The sequence below is a fragment of the Barbatula barbatula genome, assembly GCF_947034865.1.
Source record: "Barbatula barbatula genome assembly, chromosome: 7".
In the NCBI taxonomy this organism is placed as follows: domain Eukaryota; kingdom Metazoa; phylum Chordata; class Actinopteri; order Cypriniformes; family Nemacheilidae; genus Barbatula; species Barbatula barbatula.
The window spans coordinates 8,528,434-8,547,402 of record NC_136770.1 but is presented as its reverse complement, the minus strand read 5'-3'; the positions used below and the strand labels follow the sequence as shown (position 1 = coordinate 8,547,402).

The 18,969-nt window shown below is 38.0% G+C and overlaps 1 protein-coding gene across 6 annotated transcripts in view; it reads right to left on the bottom strand.

The window, feature by feature from the left end:
- Nucleotides 1-1,120: 1,120 nt before the first annotated feature.
- rptor (regulatory associated protein of MTOR, complex 1) overlaps nt 1,121-18,969 on the bottom strand; it is a 60,097-nt gene continuing 42,248 nt past the window's right edge. For 2 of the 6 annotated variants that reach the window (XM_079460346.1, XM_079460347.1), the window contains exons 30-36: nt 9,704-9,751; nt 7,203-7,309; nt 5,212-5,339; nt 4,385-4,471; nt 3,288-3,404; nt 3,005-3,134; nt 1,121-2,798 (exon numbers count right to left, since the gene is read on the bottom strand). In XM_079460346.1, the coding sequence (XP_079316472.1) occupies nt 2,730-2,798; nt 3,005-3,134; nt 3,288-3,404; nt 4,385-4,471; nt 5,212-5,339; nt 7,203-7,309; nt 9,704-9,751 (686 nt within the window). In that variant the 3' untranslated portion in view covers nt 1,121-2,729. Of the gene's footprint in view, nt 2,799-3,004; nt 3,135-3,287; nt 3,405-4,384; nt 4,472-5,211; nt 5,340-7,202; nt 7,310-9,703; nt 9,752-14,987; nt 15,437-18,969 lie in introns of those variants that run through there. The other 4 variants (XM_079460348.1, XM_079460349.1, XM_079460351.1 and 1 more) reach the window with 3 other exon arrangements.

The window sequence follows — 18,969 nt, the reverse complement described above, 5'->3', positions numbered from 1 at the left end:
TGGATGAGGTGCTGAAGATCTGCATACCTGAGGATCTCAGTCCATAATTCTTAAAATGGCTGAGACAAAAATAATTCTCTGGCTCAAATCGAAATGGTTATATGCCCAACGTCAGTCCTGAGGCACAATTTTTGCAATGGTCCACAACATCTCATCCACTAGTTTGTCTCTGATGTTATTCAGACATTCCACTAAATGGTTCTTAGAGTACACCTGTCGAGTCGTAATATCAACGCAGCCTACACTAATACGTTAGAATAATAGACCATGTCAAACTAAAGTGAACCTGCAGAGTTTTGCGTTTACAATGCATTTAACTAAACTCAGAGGATTTCCTAAGATGATCTAAAACATCTGCAGTGTTCTCTTGTATGAAATACAAACTGATCTTAGACTAAATGAATGTTTTCACATGTTGTGTCACATGTGTGTGTTGTGAAAAGCTCTTACTTGTAAACATACAGTAAAGCGTGTACCACACGACCATCAACAAGTTTTCTACCTTCGGTTCATAAAAATGTTTATTTCTGCAAGCCCACGTCTCGGTATCTAACAAGTTGCGCGCATCTTGCCGTGTCTGACGATCCATTGATGGAACAAAGATGCAATGGTTCTTGAACCATGACTGAATGTAGTGATGTGTGAATGTAGAGCGCAGTCCAATGCATGGGGTCTTTAAAAGGATAGTTCGCCCAAAAATGAAAATCATGTAATATTTACTCACGCTCAGATTGTTTCAAACCTGAATAAATGAATTTGGATTGCTAAACTCGAAGGAAGATATTTGGAAGAATGTTGGTAACCAAAGAGATCTCATCCCCAGTTGACTCCCATAGTATTTATTTTCCTTACTATAGCAGTAAATGGGGGATGACTCCCTTTAATAGTTGTAGTAGATGGGCAGTGTTATGACAACATCTTCAGGCGTAGTCATGCATTGATCATACGTTTCACCATCTAAACATTCTGCTAATATAAAAATGTCATCAAGCACTAGTGTGCAAATGCATAAAAACAAAACACCCCAGCATTTCAAGTGTAAAAAATTATAATAAAGTATTATAGAATAATAAGTAAAATTCCTAATGAGGGAAACAAAAACAAAGACGAGCAAACTTTTAATTCATTCATTTAGTTTATTTAATTGCTTTCGTCTCTGGTATTTTAAACCATGGTAAAAGGGTTCTACAGCCACATACAACACCCGATTGTTTAATTTCTAAACAAAATTCTCCTTTTGTTGCAAACAGATGTATGTACTCTTTCCTTTCAGGATTAATCCAAATAAAAAAATGGACCAGATAAAAGATTCAAAAGTAAAAATGAAGCCAGTTATAAATAAAACACAGAATTTCATCACCCTATTAAACTGGTTACAAATATAATCATGTAAATACACATTTATTTATATATATCTATAATTGTATATTTCTGGAACCAGATTTTGAAAGGTAGAAAAAAAGAATCCAAACATTTTCCTTGATGAATATTGTTGCTGCTAGTTTGAACATGAATAATGTGACAATCTATTGCAGTTGTGCACTGTTGTAGGATGCAGATCAAATCACCGTGAACCACAATAAAACTCAATATGCTCAAAGTATATTGTAAAGTTAATTTATGGCAAAACCAGCAGCACTGACACAGTCTATGTACACAATATGTACACACTGAAGCTGACTCCGTGTGTACATATATGTAAAACAATACTTTAACAATGCAGCATTAAGTTAATCGTGTACTGCTTCATTCTTTGGGTAACCAGGAGACTTACATTTGTTCATTACATGCCAGCATTTATTACATGAAATAACTGATATACCATCTGGGCACATTTTTAACTTAAGTCACTTGAGGAATTATTTGAAAAATATAACATACTGCCTTGAGAAGATAAGACGGTTAAGATGAAGCTTTAGAAGTAGTAGTTTGCTCAGTTGAAGGGGAGGGAGGAAATGAGCATGATCATGATGGTAAGGACTTGGCACAATAACTGATAATAAGGGTGGCACTGCGAAAGCAAATTGTGGAACATTCTTATTTTCACCTTTAAAAAAGTCTCTAGCGTTTGTTTTCAGATAGGTGGCTAGAGATCTATTCTCTTTCATCCTCTTTTTTTTCCTCACAGCTTAGTTGCATTGCTAAGTTTACAGAGAGGGGTATGGCACCATGTACACAGGAAATTATGTGTGAAAGGAGGTTGTGATTTGCCAGAAAGAACAGTGCATCTGTTAGCTAGCCACAGCGTCCTTCACAGACATACACAAAGCAGTCTTCTTCCAACTTAAAGGCTATGGTTTCTTAACTAAACATTCTAATGTATTGCTCAGCAGAGATAGGTGTCGGTGAGATAGGTGTAGGGTCCTTTGACACCTATGACATGTTGTGAAACCCTCAAAACCCGGGGAGCTTCTGCAAATTTATCATCCTTCCTTCAGGTTACTCTCTTCTGCAGGCGTTTGAAACTTTACAATCCCACATAAACCCATAGTCCAGCTTTGACTTAAGCATGATGTTTTGATTTCAGATCCTCATAGGCAATTAAAAAATGTACAATCAACAACTAAAATCTGAATTATGATGATAACAATAATAATACTATATTCATCATATATGGTTCCAGCAGCCTTCTTTACTTCTTCATGGTGGTTGCTGAATATGCCAAGTCAGGAAGAATATGCCAGGTGGTGTGTGTGTGTGTACTGGGGTTTCAGGAAGATGTCATGATGTTATCTGAGTCTCTTTTCTGCTGAGTAGATGGACATATAGTAGTCATTACTGCCCACTGCCAGATGAGGCTGAGAAGGTAGAGAACAAGATACAGTAAGAGAACATTTCAACAGGTAAATATACCTAAAAAAACATCAGAGTTGTTTGAAAATATGCCATTTTATATCTGTACAAATGTGATGTTGTTGATGTTTGTATCATCCACTTGCTCCGACCCAATAACTGTTTAAAATCTCATGTGTTTGACATGTCTTGGGCCAGTGATTTATCTTACCCAATAAGGATGGAAGGCCAGACAGCTGATGGCTCCAATTCTCTGTCCCATGAAACCATCGTAGTATTTAATGTTGCTGATAACATCCCCATTGGAGTTATACACGGCTATAAATTGATTCATAGAACCACTGATAAACAGAAACAGAGAGGGAGAGTATTTATTCAGTGTTAGAAAAAAAATAGTGTATTAAATAGTGTGGTGTTTCTTTGTTCATTTAGCATTCAAACAACAATATTTTGCACAACACAAAACAATCATGAGGTGCACGAGTATCTCTCACCAAGCAAACAAGGTAGCCTGTGGATGAATGTCTAGCGCTGTCAGTCCTTTCACTGTCTGCAAGATGTTGATAGCTTCTGGCATCCGTGGGTCAAAGAACCGAACATCTCCATTCACACTACAAGAGGAGAACAAACGTACATGGATAAAGGAAGAGTTGTGTAAGATCAGATTTAAATTTAACCCTCATGGGTCGACGGTCACTGTGGAAAGAGACTCAAAATACAAATTTTTGCCATACAAAAAAGACTAATACATCATTCGCAACAGTGAATGGTCTACTTTAATTTGTGTAGACGCCTAATAACAACAAAAGTTTCCTCACATTCTTTCTTATAGCTGCCCCACAACATTCCACCTTGATAGACCCTTTAGGGGTCGGGTCTTTATCTGCCCGGGTCAATATTCATATCCATTGACACTTCCACAACAAAAAGTGTCTCACAAAAGTTAAATCACTATTGTTGCCCTTGTGCTCCACCAGAGGGCACTCCCCACATCACCTGGACTGACATGCAACGCTACATTACGCATAACCGTGTCTTGTAACTCATTACCTGTCCTGTAAGAATGGACAAGAAGAAGCCTTCAACAGACGTGCAAGTATCATACTTAGTCTTATTTATTGATGCAAAGAGCATTATTAATCCTTTTCACAAATGTTCCTTAGAATAAAGAAACAGGTGGCTTAGATTGCATTTTATGAGATGGAATATTTAATAACTAGCAGTTATTGTTTGGCCGCACCAAACAATAACGGCATCCATCTATTTAAAATGCCTTTGCTCCACATTGCCGAGACATAATAATGCATTAAGTAAATTAAAGCCTGACAGAAATTACACATGCTGACGTGTCTTAGGTTTTACTCATGTGCAGTACATGGATGTAAGCGTTTTCAGACATTTCAGTGGGGAGCGGCAGTGTTTGGGAAACGCTTAAAAATGCTAGTGTGGACGAAGAGCGTTTTGAAAACGAAAACTCACTAGTGTAGACAGGGTCTTATTTCAGGCCATTGATCTGCTGATCAAGGTTTTTGATCTGTGCCTGTGTGTTTGTGACAATTGTTGCATTCTTGAAGGATAGAAAATACATTACCTGACACTGATAATATGTCCTTCTGGCTCCTTCTGCAGATGTGTCTTTACCACCCATGCACCATGTTCTCTATACGTCATAACACGGCTGTAAAAAAGAAAGGTTCGGTTGATATTTCAGAATTAAAATGCTGTATATTTACAAATTGCCTCAGAGAAAACATTTTCTTTCCCACAATAATTTCTCAGTTTTAATCTTTTAACTTAATCAGCTTGCATATGATACATGTGTACATTGCAAATGTGGCTGCCTATTTTCGAAAGGCAAACTTTAAGTTTGAGGTCTAAATGAAAGCTCTTTCATAATTTGTCATCCCTCATATGCCAACCCAGATGTCTACCTAGAGGATCGCAAGAAATCAAATAATCCATAGGGGCAATTCTATGAAAATAAATAAGGTTTTTCCAAAGGTTTTTACTATACTAATAGCACAGATATCAACATTTGGTGCTTCAAATACCCATAGTTTGTTTGTTTGCATTGTTTTTCATTAATGTTCTATGAAGAGGCATCCCTTCTCAATTTGTTGGGTATTATTTCTTCAGGTTTGTGCATCTTATTCACAGAAATCCAAGAAAGTTTGTCGTCTCCCCAAAACCATGTTCTTTTTTGTCACATCCATAATGCATGTTTATTCCCCTTTTTTAAAACAGAAAACTTTTGTACAAATGCAGTTGTAAGCAGCGATGACAGGCCAAAGGACCCCTGTACCACTTCTACATGCTGGCTCATAGACCGCAGTCCATGGTGTAAACATGCATTTAAATGGGGAAATATATGTGGATTATTTTAATTTAATTGAGTTTTAAGCGAACTGCTAATAATACCATTCATTGGGTCCCATTCTGCGGTCATAAACCCGTACTGATCCATCTCCAAAACCTGCTGCAACCAGTGAACGTTGAGAATCACATGACAAACTGGTTACACAGCAGTCCGCTCCTGTTGGGATGTCCTGTAATGCACATTGTAAATATATATATATATATATTTAACGTTTCACAGGTAAATCAAAAACAGTTAAAACTTTAAAACATATTTCAAGTGTAGTTTATGAGATTTTTATCAGTATTTTGAATCCCATCTTTCGTTGTAAAAGGCAAAAGTTTATCATATTGTTTACAAGTTCAGGATTCATTAGTTTGTATATACATTGAACTAAACTATCATGATATGTCAGTTGATAATTGATTCGAATCTTTTTTGACAAAACATCCCATGTTTTGGTCGTGACAGACACATTTTCAGCAGTTTTGCCAATGTTTTAGAAGTGACCACAATGTTTAATTTGCACCGCTGGATCAGAGTTTCAACATTTTGTGTTAATACAAATAACTAACTATGTTGAACATATATGCAGGCAGCACATATAGCAGAAGCACATTTGAGAGTAAATATCTAATAAAAACACAGACAGCTCGCATGCTGTATCTCTACTAAAACATACTCATAATAAAATACTAATGATTTGCATAACTGTATTGAATATTGGTTATTTTCCCAATTAAAGGATTAAGTGTTCCTTTTTGTCACTACTGAAACAATGATACCATGTCTTGCGTTTCGGTTGTGACTTTTTTGGTAGTGATAATTTTTGTTTACTTTTGAGTCGGCTGATCAGCACATTAGCACATATAACTGGCTTCATCTTTGAGAGAGAGGGACACAGGATTGATTCCTTTTCAAAAATGTAGGGGTGTGGCTAAAATCAGTCTCAGCCAATGGACTTAAACATACACTGTTTCGGTAGTGACACTTTATTTTATTTTTAAATGATTAAACTTCATGTAAAAGATATGGGGTTTTTTTCATTAAAAAACAAATGGGAAGAAAATGCTCAAGTTATTGAAATATAATTTTCATAAGTGTAAAATTTAGGGGTTAGGGTTTTGGACAGCCACCTAACAATTTAAAGTTTGATGATTAATAAATGATGATTATATATATATAAGCTTACTCATTTAAAAAAGTAATACTATGGTTTCAATACATGTGTTTTTTTGACTGACTGCAATCTCTAGGCAGGAACACAATAATACAGGATTGGCTCTAAAAATATTATAGGATTTGTGCTACAGAAATAATATGTGTTTTACCACTGTTGTATTTGTTTTATTTTATGTGTGTACTAAATGGATAAATAAAGGGATAAATAAAATCATAGTTGATCAGTGATCCATACGGACCACACTCTACAGTTTGGAATCCATGTGACCTGCGGATTAATTCAGTTTATTTAAAGTTACTTTAAATCGGCAGCGTTTAATTTAGCATGATTTAAACAGCTTTCCTGTAGCTCAGTGGTAAGAGCGTGGTGTTAACAACTCCAATGTCGTGGGTTGGATCCCAGGGGCTTGCATATACTTAGAAACATATGTATAGGATAATGCTATGTAAGCCGCTTTGGATAAAAGCGTCTGCCAAATGCGTAAATGTAAAAGCGAATAGCTTGCAAATTTCAGGTAAAAATCTAAATAACATTTTATTTTGTCCTTATTCTGATTACAATTTGGGGAATCACCTGTTGTTAAAAACTCAAACTGTGGAGAGCCTGCACTCATAAAGTGCTAAAAGACTATCACATTGATATACAATGACAGTCCTGCTCCGAAGCAAAATAATATAATTACACCACAGGGAACATAATAAAACTGCAACTGACTAAACCAATGATTGGTTATGATATGTTCTCGTTTGGTTCTAAGACACCAATGTTACACAACGAATATTGCCAAGATGCCGTGTCCTGGCCACACAGCACATGAATAGGTTCAGAAATTACTAAAAGCTTCTCACAGTTGTTGTTATACAACATTACCTGCACTTTCATCTCACGTTCTGTGTCCCAGATCCGAATAACTCGCACGTCACCTGATGTCATCAATAGACCCGTCTCTTGCTCCCAGTCCACCACCATACCTGCACCTTAAAAAGACACACACACAGTGTTTACACAACTACTACTTTCCGAGCTGCCCTTACATATTTAAATAATTTGACTAAAATGTTTGTATTTTAATGTTTTAATGTTGTAAAAACAGGTATTATTACAGGTAATAATATCTCTCAACTCTAACTCTATTGATGCTTTCGGAAGCTGTAAACAACGCATCTGTTAATTTAAACTTCTAAACAAATCGACGTACACACCCAGTCAAGCCTTTAGGGTCACTTGACAATATTTTGATCATTACTTTCATTATTTTAGGGTGGGTTGCACCAACAAGGATTAGGCTGAAATCTAGATTAAATCAAGGTTTATTATGTTGGCTTGACATACTGATCTACTATTACATTTCTTCTGAGACAAAAATTTCTACTCATGCTAGAGCTTTCAAGAAAACCCTACCAAACTTTTCGCAGACCTTCAGACAGGTCTGAAGAAGTGGGCTATAAAGTGGGCTATATCTTTTCTAAATGATTGGGGGGAAAAATCTCATATACATAACTTTATTGGGTCATAACTCATAGCGAGGATCTTGTGTGGAGATGTGCTGGTTTCCAACAGGCATGACACACACATCTGCGATTTGATCGCCCACTTGTGGCTTACTGCAGAATAAGTCATAAACCCCGCGCGCTCCATATAAAAACAAACAAGACTAAAGACTATATGGCAAACTAACAAATCCAATTACACTTTAAATACATTTTTGCCAAAGATTGTTTCTGTCATGTTCTTATCACACTAATGTATATATTCAAGGGTGGGCTAATTTTACTCGAGCAACCAATCAGTCTCTCATGATCTTCATGAAGCTAACAAGCCACACCCTAGCAAACCAAACTCAGTAAAGGGTTTATCTTCAAATCCGAATATCATAGAGGCTTTGGGGTTGGTTTATATCAGGGATAGGCAATGTCGGTCCTGGAGTGCCGCTGTCTTGTAGATTTTAGCTCCAACCCTGGAGAAAACCTCACCAGTCTGTTGCTTTTTGGTAATCCTGAAGATTTTTGGCATAAAATAAAAACCGGTCATTTGGACCCATACAATGTTTTTGTCCGGGGTCACAAATGTGTTAGCCAGAGGCAGGTAGAATGAAGTCACATTCAACCACAGTACTACACTAGCTGACACCATTCTAAACTGTTTGTTCTGCCTCCAAAAAGTGTCAAGTCACATTCTGTAGAGTTCTGCGCCTTGGATCGCCAAGAATCTACTGAGTCTTCTCTCAGGTTTTTTTTCAAACTTAAAGCACTGCTATTCAATCTCTATGGCTTCACAGAGGTCAAGCCCTAAAATGCTTTCGTCATCATACATAACCTTAACTTGTGCAGTGACTGGTCTTGTAAGTGGACTAGAGTACTGCGAGAGATTATGAAGTTAAGATAGACCCGCCAGGTTTCAGGTATTTGGTGACTATGAAATATAATCTTTCACTCTGAGCTAAGACCAGATCGGGATAAATTACAAATTCACAGCAGCAAAAAAGGTGACAAGGGCACAATGTAGTTTGGAATGTAGGCGTCACAAAAGCAGATGGACTCCATTATAATCATGATAATGATTATTATAATAAAGATGATTACATTTATGCTGTGTGGTGTGTTAGTAATGTGTTTTGTTGTTTTCTATGTTTATTATGTTAAAGTGCACCCATATGAAAAATACTGTGCTGTAACTGAGTGTTAGAGTACTATACTTTAGTATATACTTCAATATTTACTGTGGTATGGTTTTAAAACCATTAAATGCCAGGGATGGGCACATCTGGGCCGGTAGAGTCACTGGCCATTTCTCAATTCCAAGAATGCAAAAAACAGCTTGAGTTCTTGCAGAGACTGGTCTTGCGAGGCAGCCTCGGAAGAACGAACTTGAAAGGACGCACCACAATGACTTTTGGGACTCCAACCAGCTCCAACACACCTGCCCTGTAGTTTTCCAGTTGTCCTGAAAGTCTTGATAACCTGCTTCAGGTGTGTATAATTGGTGTTGAAGCTAAAATGCCCATCCCTGTTATATGCTTTGACGCTTAAATGTATCATTTTAGCGTTAATGATAAATCACCTGTCAAATGGCTATTCAACAATTACATTTAGTCCAGCTTAACTGATGTCATTTTTAAGTTGTGCCTGCCACCCCCCAAAAATATTTGCCCCCTCCACCACACCACTGGTGTTAGCATTATATTAAAACATGTTGTTAATATCTTCGGACTTTTCAATTCAGACTTTCTCAGGCCAATAAAGTTTGTCCAACCCTCACAAACCTCTCTGCATTTTTATGTTTGATCCCCTACTGTAGGGTTTACCAGGACCCCCCACACACACAGAAAAGGAAGTGGAGGTGAAAATAGATACAGAAAGAGAAGCACTCACCTCCCTGCTTGCTTCTATCAATATAGATTGAGACACGTCTGGCCAAACCTGTAAAGAAATATAAAGAGAGGGGAAGACCATAGGGGGGAAATCAGGAAGGCCTGTCAGTTTATCAGCCAGAGAACACCACCATATTAGCATGCAAAGACAGACGGTATAACATATTTTCAAAGTTAAAGTTCATAGTCAAGGAAATATTATAATCTCTTTACAAGAAGGCTTCCCAAAAACTTTTGTTAAGAGATTTATTTAAGATTGTACTAAAACCAACAACAAAGTTGTAACTTTTGTAATGTTTACATCATATTCACTTCAAAAAGTGCCGCTTTGATACGCATTTTTGCATTCTAGTTTATAACGCCTGATCGATAGGGGTTAGAACAAAGGTTCTCAACAGGCGGCCCTGGGGGCCCGTTGCCCTTTAAAATGCAGCCCGCAGCAGCGCTGACCGGCTGCGTATAACATCCTAGTATTGCGAGAGCAGATCGCACCTGCTTTCGAATTGCTCTCACTTACTTTGACTTCATATGCTGATCTATCTGTGCAGCGCAGCTTTAAGTGAAGGATACCAAATGAGGCATAAACACTTTTTTATTTATTTTTAAAATTATGCTGTTATGTGAAAGTGAAACCGCTAAATCAGGCTAACTTATTAGCTATACTCAAGGAACCTTTTTAACTCTAATTTATGTGATGGTGACCAAACGAAGAAAAGCGGATGATGAAAACAGGACTTTCCAACCTGTGTGGGAATCTGAACTTGCTTTTATTGAGGTACAAGGCAAACCAATGTGTCTCATCTGCCAAAACGATTGCTTTGTTAAAGCGGGCTAACGTGCAACGGCACCACGGACAGCTTCACCCCGACTTCAAGGACGCGTATCCCCCTGACAGTAATCTTGTAATAATAATTTATATCTGTTCTGGGAGCAACCTAGGCTCTTCCGCACAGACGGCCTGCACCCCAGCAGCATTGGAGCGGATCTCCTGTCTGACAAAATCTCGAAGGCACTACGTACCGTTTGACTATGTCTCCCACCGGTAAGTCAAAACTTTAACCATAGTCTATGTTCCTCCCACTCAACTGTTATTAATGTTTCCAAATATATAGAGACCGTATCTGTCCCCCGAATAATACTACAAAATTATAATTTTGGCCAAAGTCAGAGAAAAAATCTGATCGTGATAAAACCTTAGACAATGTAATAAACAACCAAAACCAATTCATAAAGTCCGGCCTACTTCATATTAGATCACTAAATTCAAAGGCAGTTATTGTAAATGAAATTATCACGGATAACAGCTTTGATATACTTTGTCTTACCAAAACCTGGCTTAAACCAAATGATTATTTTGGTCTAAATGAGTGTACCCCACCAAGCTACAGTTATATGCATGAGCCAGTCCAATTGGTCGGGGTGGCGGTGTCGCAACAATCTTTAGAGACTTTCTTACTGTAACTCAGAGAACAGAGCATCAATTTAAATCATTTGAAGTGCTTGCGTTGAACATAATTGTTTCCCAACAAAAAAAAACATTGCTTTCTTTTACATTGGCTACTGTGTATAGGCCCCCTGGTCCCTACACTGATTTTCTGAAAGAGTTTGCTAATACATTAGAAGCTGTTGCACCTATGAAGTCAAAAAGATTATTGAGAAAAATATTGCACCATGGTACAATAGCACCACTCGCGCCCTTAAAAGAGAAACACGTAAACTGGAGCGCAAATGGAAATAAACCCAATCAGAGGTCTTTAACATTGCGTGGAAAGAGAGTGCAAACTGTTATAAAAAGGCACTAAAAGCAGCAAAGGCTGAGCACCTCCGTAACCTCATAGAAACTAACAAAAACAACCCAAGGTGTCTATTTAGCACAGTCGCTAAATTAACAAATAAACAGACATCACCTGACCTGGCTATTCCGCCGCACCTCGGTAGCAATGAATTCATGAAATTCTTTACAGAGAAAATTGAAAACATACGAGAAACAATAGTAAAAACTCAACCTCCATGTCTATCCTATGAATTAGTACCAACCACCACTCCAAAGTAAAGGCTCTAGTGTTTTTTACCTATAAAACAGGAGGATTTAATTCAACTTATTGCAACATCTAAACCTACAACTTGCTTATTAGACCCCATACCAACAAAATTATTTAAAGAGTTACAACCCTTTGCAATTGAGCCCATTTATAACATTATCAACTCGTCAATTCATCTAGGCCATGTCCCAGGACCCTTTAAGATGGCCGTCATTAAGCCTCTTATCAAGAAAACAAACTTGGACCCCAACGAACTAGGAAACTATAGACCGATTTTAAATCTCCCATTCCTGTCGAAAATACTAGAAAAAGTGGTGTCCACTCACTTATGTGCTTTCATAGAAAATAATGACATACACGAAAAATTTCAGTCAGGCTTTAGACTGCATCATAGCACTGAAACTGCGCTCGTTAAAATTACAAAATTACATTACCTGCTTATAGCATCAGATAAAGGTAACATCTCACTTCCTAGTCCTGCTTGACATTAGTGCTGCGTTCGATACTGTAGACCATAACATACTTCTATGTCAATGACAATGTCTAAACATTTTTAAGAATAAAACGTTCTTTGTTCTTTGAAAGAGTACTTTCATTTGTATGCTATTATATTGTAATACTGTCATTATATAATCAGTAGCATTAAACAGTCTTAAAATGGCAATAATATTGCATATCGCAATTCATTTTGGTGCAATATATCGCACAACAAAAAGTAGTAATCGAGACAGGCCTACATTTATGACCTCAAGACTTGACTACTGTAATGCGCTACTTAGTGGTTGTCCTGCATCAACAATAAACAAACTACAGTTAGTTCAGAACGCAGCTATCAGAGTTCTAACCAGGTCCAGAAAATACGATCAATTAACCCCAATGTTATCAACCCTTCACTGGCTACCCATTAAGTATCGTATTGACTTTAAAGTTCTTTTAATCACTTATAAAGCCTTAAACGGTTTAGCCCCTACCTACATTACAGAGCTTCTATCACACTACAACCTGCATTTTGACAGATATAAAATGCAATTTAAATCACTTTATCTCAAACTTCAAGGGAGGCAAAAAATTATGATGATGTTCAATGATGTATCCGCATTTGAAACAAAACTGGACTTACAGTGCATCCGGAAAGTATTCACAGCGCTTCACTTTTTCCAAATTTTGTCATGTTACAGCCTTATTCCAAAATGGATTCAATTCATGATTTTCCTCAAAATTCGAAGTTTGTTTGAAATCTTTGCAAATTTCATAAAAAAACCCCGAAAAAAAGCACATGCACATGCACATGAATATTCACAGCCTTAGCCATGACACTCAAAATTGAGCTCAGGTGAATCCTGTTTCCACTGATCTTCCTTGAGATGTTTCTACAACTTGATTGGAGTCCACCTGTGGAAAATTGGACATGATATAGAAAGGCACACACCTGTCTTTATAAGGTCCCACAGTTAACAGTGCATGTCATAGCACAAACTAAGCCATGAAGTCTAAGAAATTGTCTGTAGACCTCCGAGACAGGATTGTATCAAGGCGCAGATCTGGGGAAGGGTAGATAAAAATGTCTGCAGTCTGGGAAGAAGGGCCTTAGTCAGAGCTCCAGCATGTCTCTGTGGAGAGAGGAGAACCTTCCAGAAGAACAACCATCTATGCAGCACTCCACCAAACAGGCCTATATGACAAAGTTGCCAGACGGAAGCCACTCCTCAGTAAAAGGCACATGACAGCCCACCTGAAGGACTCTCAGACCATAAGAAACTAAATTCTCTGGTCTGATGAAACAAAGATTGAACTCTTTGGCCTGAATGGCAAGCATCATGTCTGGAGGAAACCAGGCACCGCTCATCACCTGGCCAATACCATACCTACAGTGAAGCATGGTGGTGACAGCATCATGCTGGGGGGATGGTTTTTCAGCAGCAGGAACTGGGAGACTTGTCAGGATCGAGGGAAAGATGAATTCAGCAATGTACAGAGACTTTCCCGATGAAAACCTGCTCTAGCACGCTCTGGACCTCAGACTGGGGCAAAGGTTCATTTTCCAACAGGACAATGACCCTAAGCACACAGCAAACATAACAAAGGATTGGCTACAGGACAACTCTGTGAATGTCCTTGAGTGGCCCGGCAAGAGCCCAGACTTGAACCCGATTGAACATCTCTGGAGAGATCTGAAAATGGCTGTGCACCGACGCTCCCCATCCAACCTGATGGAGCTTGAGAGATCTTGCAAAGACGAATGGTAGAAACGGCCCAAAAATAGGTGTAACAAGCTTTTAGCATCATACTCGAAAAGACTTGAGGCTGTAATTGGTGTCAATGGTGCTTCAACAAAGTATTGAGCAAAGGCTGTGAATACGTATGTGCTTTTTTTCGTTTTTAATTTTTAATACATTTGCAAAGATTTCAAACAAACTTTTTTCACATTATCATCATGGGGTTATTGTTTATAGAATTTTTAGGAAAATAATGAATTGAAACCATTTTGGAATAAGGCTGTAACATGTAACATGGAGTCAAACAAAACTTATGGCTTCCAGCATGCAGTATTGCATGTAATACAATTAAATCTGAATAAAATTAAGTATTATTATTATAATTATAAAAATGGCCATTTAGATGGTCTAAAACAAAGTTTTGTGAAAACAAACACACAGAAGCACCACACTAAGCGATCAGCATCAACATCTCATTGCTTCAGAATCCTTCCTTTAGGTAATAGAAACGTAAATAACATTTTTGTTTATCAATGATAACATTTTTGTAATATGTTAAAAAAGCCCCTTTAGTTCTAAAACTGCCACTGGTAACTAGTTAATATAATCATTTCACACAGAGGTCACTACACTGAACAGCTATCTGTAGCTAATACAAATTATTGTGTATTATTTGATTTAATGGCTAGTTGTTCATTTATCCATGAACACGTTAAAGGGCTTGTGCAACTGTGTTTCATGCATTCTGACTTCTTTACAATTTTAAACGTCCTATCAGTATAAGTATTTCTGTACTTAATACACTCCCCCAAGGTTCGTATAGGTTTTGGGTTTAAAACTGTTCTCAGTCCCTTTTTTGACAATTCTCCCGGAAAAGCACACCCACGTGTCAACCATCGAGTGCAGGAGAAATCAAGAAACAAAACAATGGCAATGCGTCACATTTTATAAGTTGTGACATTATTTGAATTATTTTTGTTGTTATTTAAAAGTAACAATTTCACTAGACAACATCACCTTCTTTGGATGATTTTTTGTTAATGCTTCACAACAGTGGTGCTCAACTCAGAGACCCCTTGTTAAAGTGTAGTAACCATGATTTTATGGTGTATTGATTACTGCTGGCAAACCATGGTTTTAGATAGACCCTTTTGTTCTGCTGCAACTTCTGGAGGTGGGATGGTTGCTGTGATGTATGACTTCCTGAATGCACAAGAGCAGAGAGAAATGTGTCTATGAGAGTCTATTCTGCAAGCTGTCCATCCAGCAAGCGAGACAAATGATGCCAGGAGTCCATGGATGGGGCTTCCAATGCCAGCCCCATGCAGAGGCACAGCCTACCAGAGAAACCAAGACTCACCAACCAGCATGGGGTCCAACAGACAGCCAACACCATGATACGTAAAAGCCTAAGTTGCCAGGTTTCCAGAACTCGAGGACATTCTTCTTGCATCACCTTCAGTGTCTGGTTAGAACCTGGGGGTGGCCAGAGGAGGAGATATGAGAAATGGTAGTCCTGGAACAGTTTCTCTGTGTTCTTCCCAACCAGATCCGGGTATCAAGGATTGTGAGGCGACAGCTGAGCTTGAAGCTGCTAAACTGGCTCAGCAGTATGGGAATGTTCAACATGATAGTAAGCACTCTCAACCAACGAAAGGTAACTTTTTAGAGGTCTTCCAAAAGACCTGTGGAACCTCTAGCGAAAAACCCCTAACTGCAAAAAACTGGCGAGTCTTTGAACCCTCTGTTTACTAAAGTGTTAGAGGGATCACAAGCTTTTTTGTGTAGGGAGAAGGCTTATAGCCTTTCCACAACAAAAAGTCTCTATCCAAAGTTAAATCACTATGTTGTTTTAGGTATTTTCTGACCTCATTTTAGTGGCTTTAAAATATTTGGCAAACATACATGTTTTTCCCACTGGCACGGATTCACTTCCAAAGCACAGTAGTAAAAGGCATAACTTCAACACCTCATAACACCCTTGCGAATACTGCCATCATTTTGGGTTTTTACTTTTGATACAAAGGAAAGAAATTTTGACTTTTGATACAAAGGAAGGGTGGACCACATTCAATGGGCTCCCTCACACATCAACAGAAAAGTGCCAAATTGCAGCCTCCTCCTCATCTGAAAAGTACGCTTTTAAAAGACACCTACTCCAGTCCAGAAAGGCAAAAACAGATGTCAGCAACAAGGTTAAGCTCATGAGAGGAAACCTTCACTTCCAGACTTTGATAAGACCCAACTTCAAGGCCATTTATGCATGTCACAGACCTTCTGATCACAAGCCCAACGCTCTAACCACAGGGCCACAGATGACCCCTTTCCTTCAGTTTACATATTTGTTTCTTTTATATGATCCATTAGAATTACTTATGTTTTAAGCCGAAATTACTTGCCTGAATCCCTGAGGTAGAGTGAGGGAGGGTCATCTAATAACACACATACATATGGTCAACGTCACCCAACACCTATAATGTCTTGTGTGTGGCAAATTCCACAACAGGTTCCCCGTGTGAAGTACGTATATGTTCTATAATAACCTTTGTCATAAGAATATGTGTGTCATATTTGATAACAATTCCTCATTTGAAAGTCAAGCTTACAATATCAACCAAATTTTTCATCATAAAAATAGCAAAATATGCTCTCTGTGTTAAACAGTCTTAAACAAATATAAAATTATAACTTATTATTATAAGCTCTCTTTTTTTCTAAGGACCAGTGTGTCATTTTATGGAGGATCTATTGACAGAAATGCCATATAATGTAACTGTGTTCAGAGGTCTATAAAGGCCTTACAAAATAAAGTGTTATGTTTGTCTTACCTTAGAATGAGCTATTTCTATCTACATCCCCCTGCATGGGATTTGATTTTGCACTTGTAATCTTAAATCTCCCCCTCTAAACAACAACTCTTCACCACATGACGTTAGCAACAAAAAAGAGCTCCAAAGGCATTTTTAGCCCTCCTCTCAAGGACCGACAAACCAATCAAAGAGGGAAGGGCAAAATAAAGCCGTGCCCTACATTTTTTTTCTAATTTCAGAAGCAGTTTCATGCGGATATATGTCACGATAAGTCAATCGCAACTTCCGTTTCATGGTGACTTTAAAGTAGTAGTTCACCTTCAAAATTAAAATTCTTTCATCATTTACTCACCCTCTTGTCATTTTAAACCTCTAAGACTTTCTTTCTTCTGCAGAACACAAAAAAATATATTTTGAAAAATGTTGGTAACAAAACAGCACAGCCCCCCCCCCCCAATTCACTTCTATTGTAACCAATGCAAATGAATGGGGGGCTGTTAACAACATTCTTCAAAATATCTTCTTTTGTATTCTGTGGAAGAAAGAAAGTCATACAGGTTTGAAATTACAAGAGGGTGAGTAGATGAATTCCATTTTGAAGGTGAACTACTCCTTTTAAGTCACCGTTAACTCTCGGCCTCCGTAGTGTTTCGTAAGGGAGGGAGAGGGTTGAAGTGAACGGTTGGTAGCAATTCGCAAATTCCCCGCTAGATGCCAATAGAAAATTACAGACAGCACCTTTAACCAAAGTTACAGATTGCAGCCATGATGAGTCAGAGAGGAATTGGCCCTGCCAGTCAAGCCTGGTTTTGCACAAAGTTATTTCTCTATTTATACACCACTGTAGTTTGGTTCCTTGCCACATGCACCCTGTTGGCTTACTTATTGTGAGACTACTTACATTAGCTTATCAGCTAATTATCAATTTATTACTTCACTTTTTGTTATGCATGTTACACTCCTGTTTAAGAGATATTTCAGAGGCAAAACAAATGTACAACTTTTTCACTTATACCCTCAAGGCATCCTAGGTGTATATGACTTTCTTATTTCAGACAAATACAGCCAGAGTCAATACCATTTATCCGTGTTCTTCCAAGCTTTAGAATCGGAGCGAATTGAGGATGAGATTTTGAAGCTTCACAAAGTCGATCAAAGAACTGCTCGACACAGCTCCATGGGGTTAATAAAGGCCTTCTGATGAGAATTGATGTGTTAGTTTTTGTTGTAAATATGGGTATTTATTTAAAACAAAGACGAAAATGATTGATCAAAAACATTTTCATGAACTGAAATAAAGATGGAAAAATAAAATAAAGCAAACTAAAACAAAACTGAAATAAAACAATAATTATAAAAACAAAAATTGTGTTTTCGTAATCATTACGTTTTCACCAGTGGCGTGAAAAATATGAGCTCTGGGGAAATACCTGCAAATGCTGCATCATGCATAATGATGCAACTGTTATGAGTTGGAACAGTATGAAAAGCACACGCTCTCTCAGCCCAACAGAGTAGCAGCAGACCCATAAGCTTTTAATATCAAAGTAACGGAGCGATTAACGAAAGATGCTTTCTCCTGCGGTATATGCCGATCAGTTTGCCCACCGCTGCTTGGTGTCTGAAAAACGACAAAACATTTTGACCAGTTTGGGACGCAGTGACATGGGCAGCATGTAATTGTCTCCCACGTATCCCTAGGCAAAACATTTTATTTTTACGGTGACAGAAACTTAAGGAGGAATCATGCCGTCAAGCATTCAAATCCAAACTCTGGTGCGATTGGCAATCAAACTGCGCTCTTTGCCTGAACAGCAAACAAACAAAAATACTCAATACATTTATCTAAATCAACTTAATAAAGAAACTAAACGAAATATTAATATTTTGCCAATGAAAACTCTTTTTTTGTTTGTTTGCTGCTCGCATCGATTCACTTCAGAAGGCCTTGATCCCATGGAGCCATGTCGAGCAGTTCTTCGATCGATGGATGCAGCTTCAAATCTCATCCTCAATTCACTCCCATTCTAAAGCTTTGAAGAAAGCATGGTTTTCATCTGAAAGAAGATAGTCATATACACCTAGGATGCCTTGAGGGGGAGTAGAACATAGTTTGAATATGTTTTGCCTCTCAAATCCCTTTAATGGTATTGCAAATTCTGTTTGTATGTTACACTCCTGTTCTCTTACAGGCCCTTC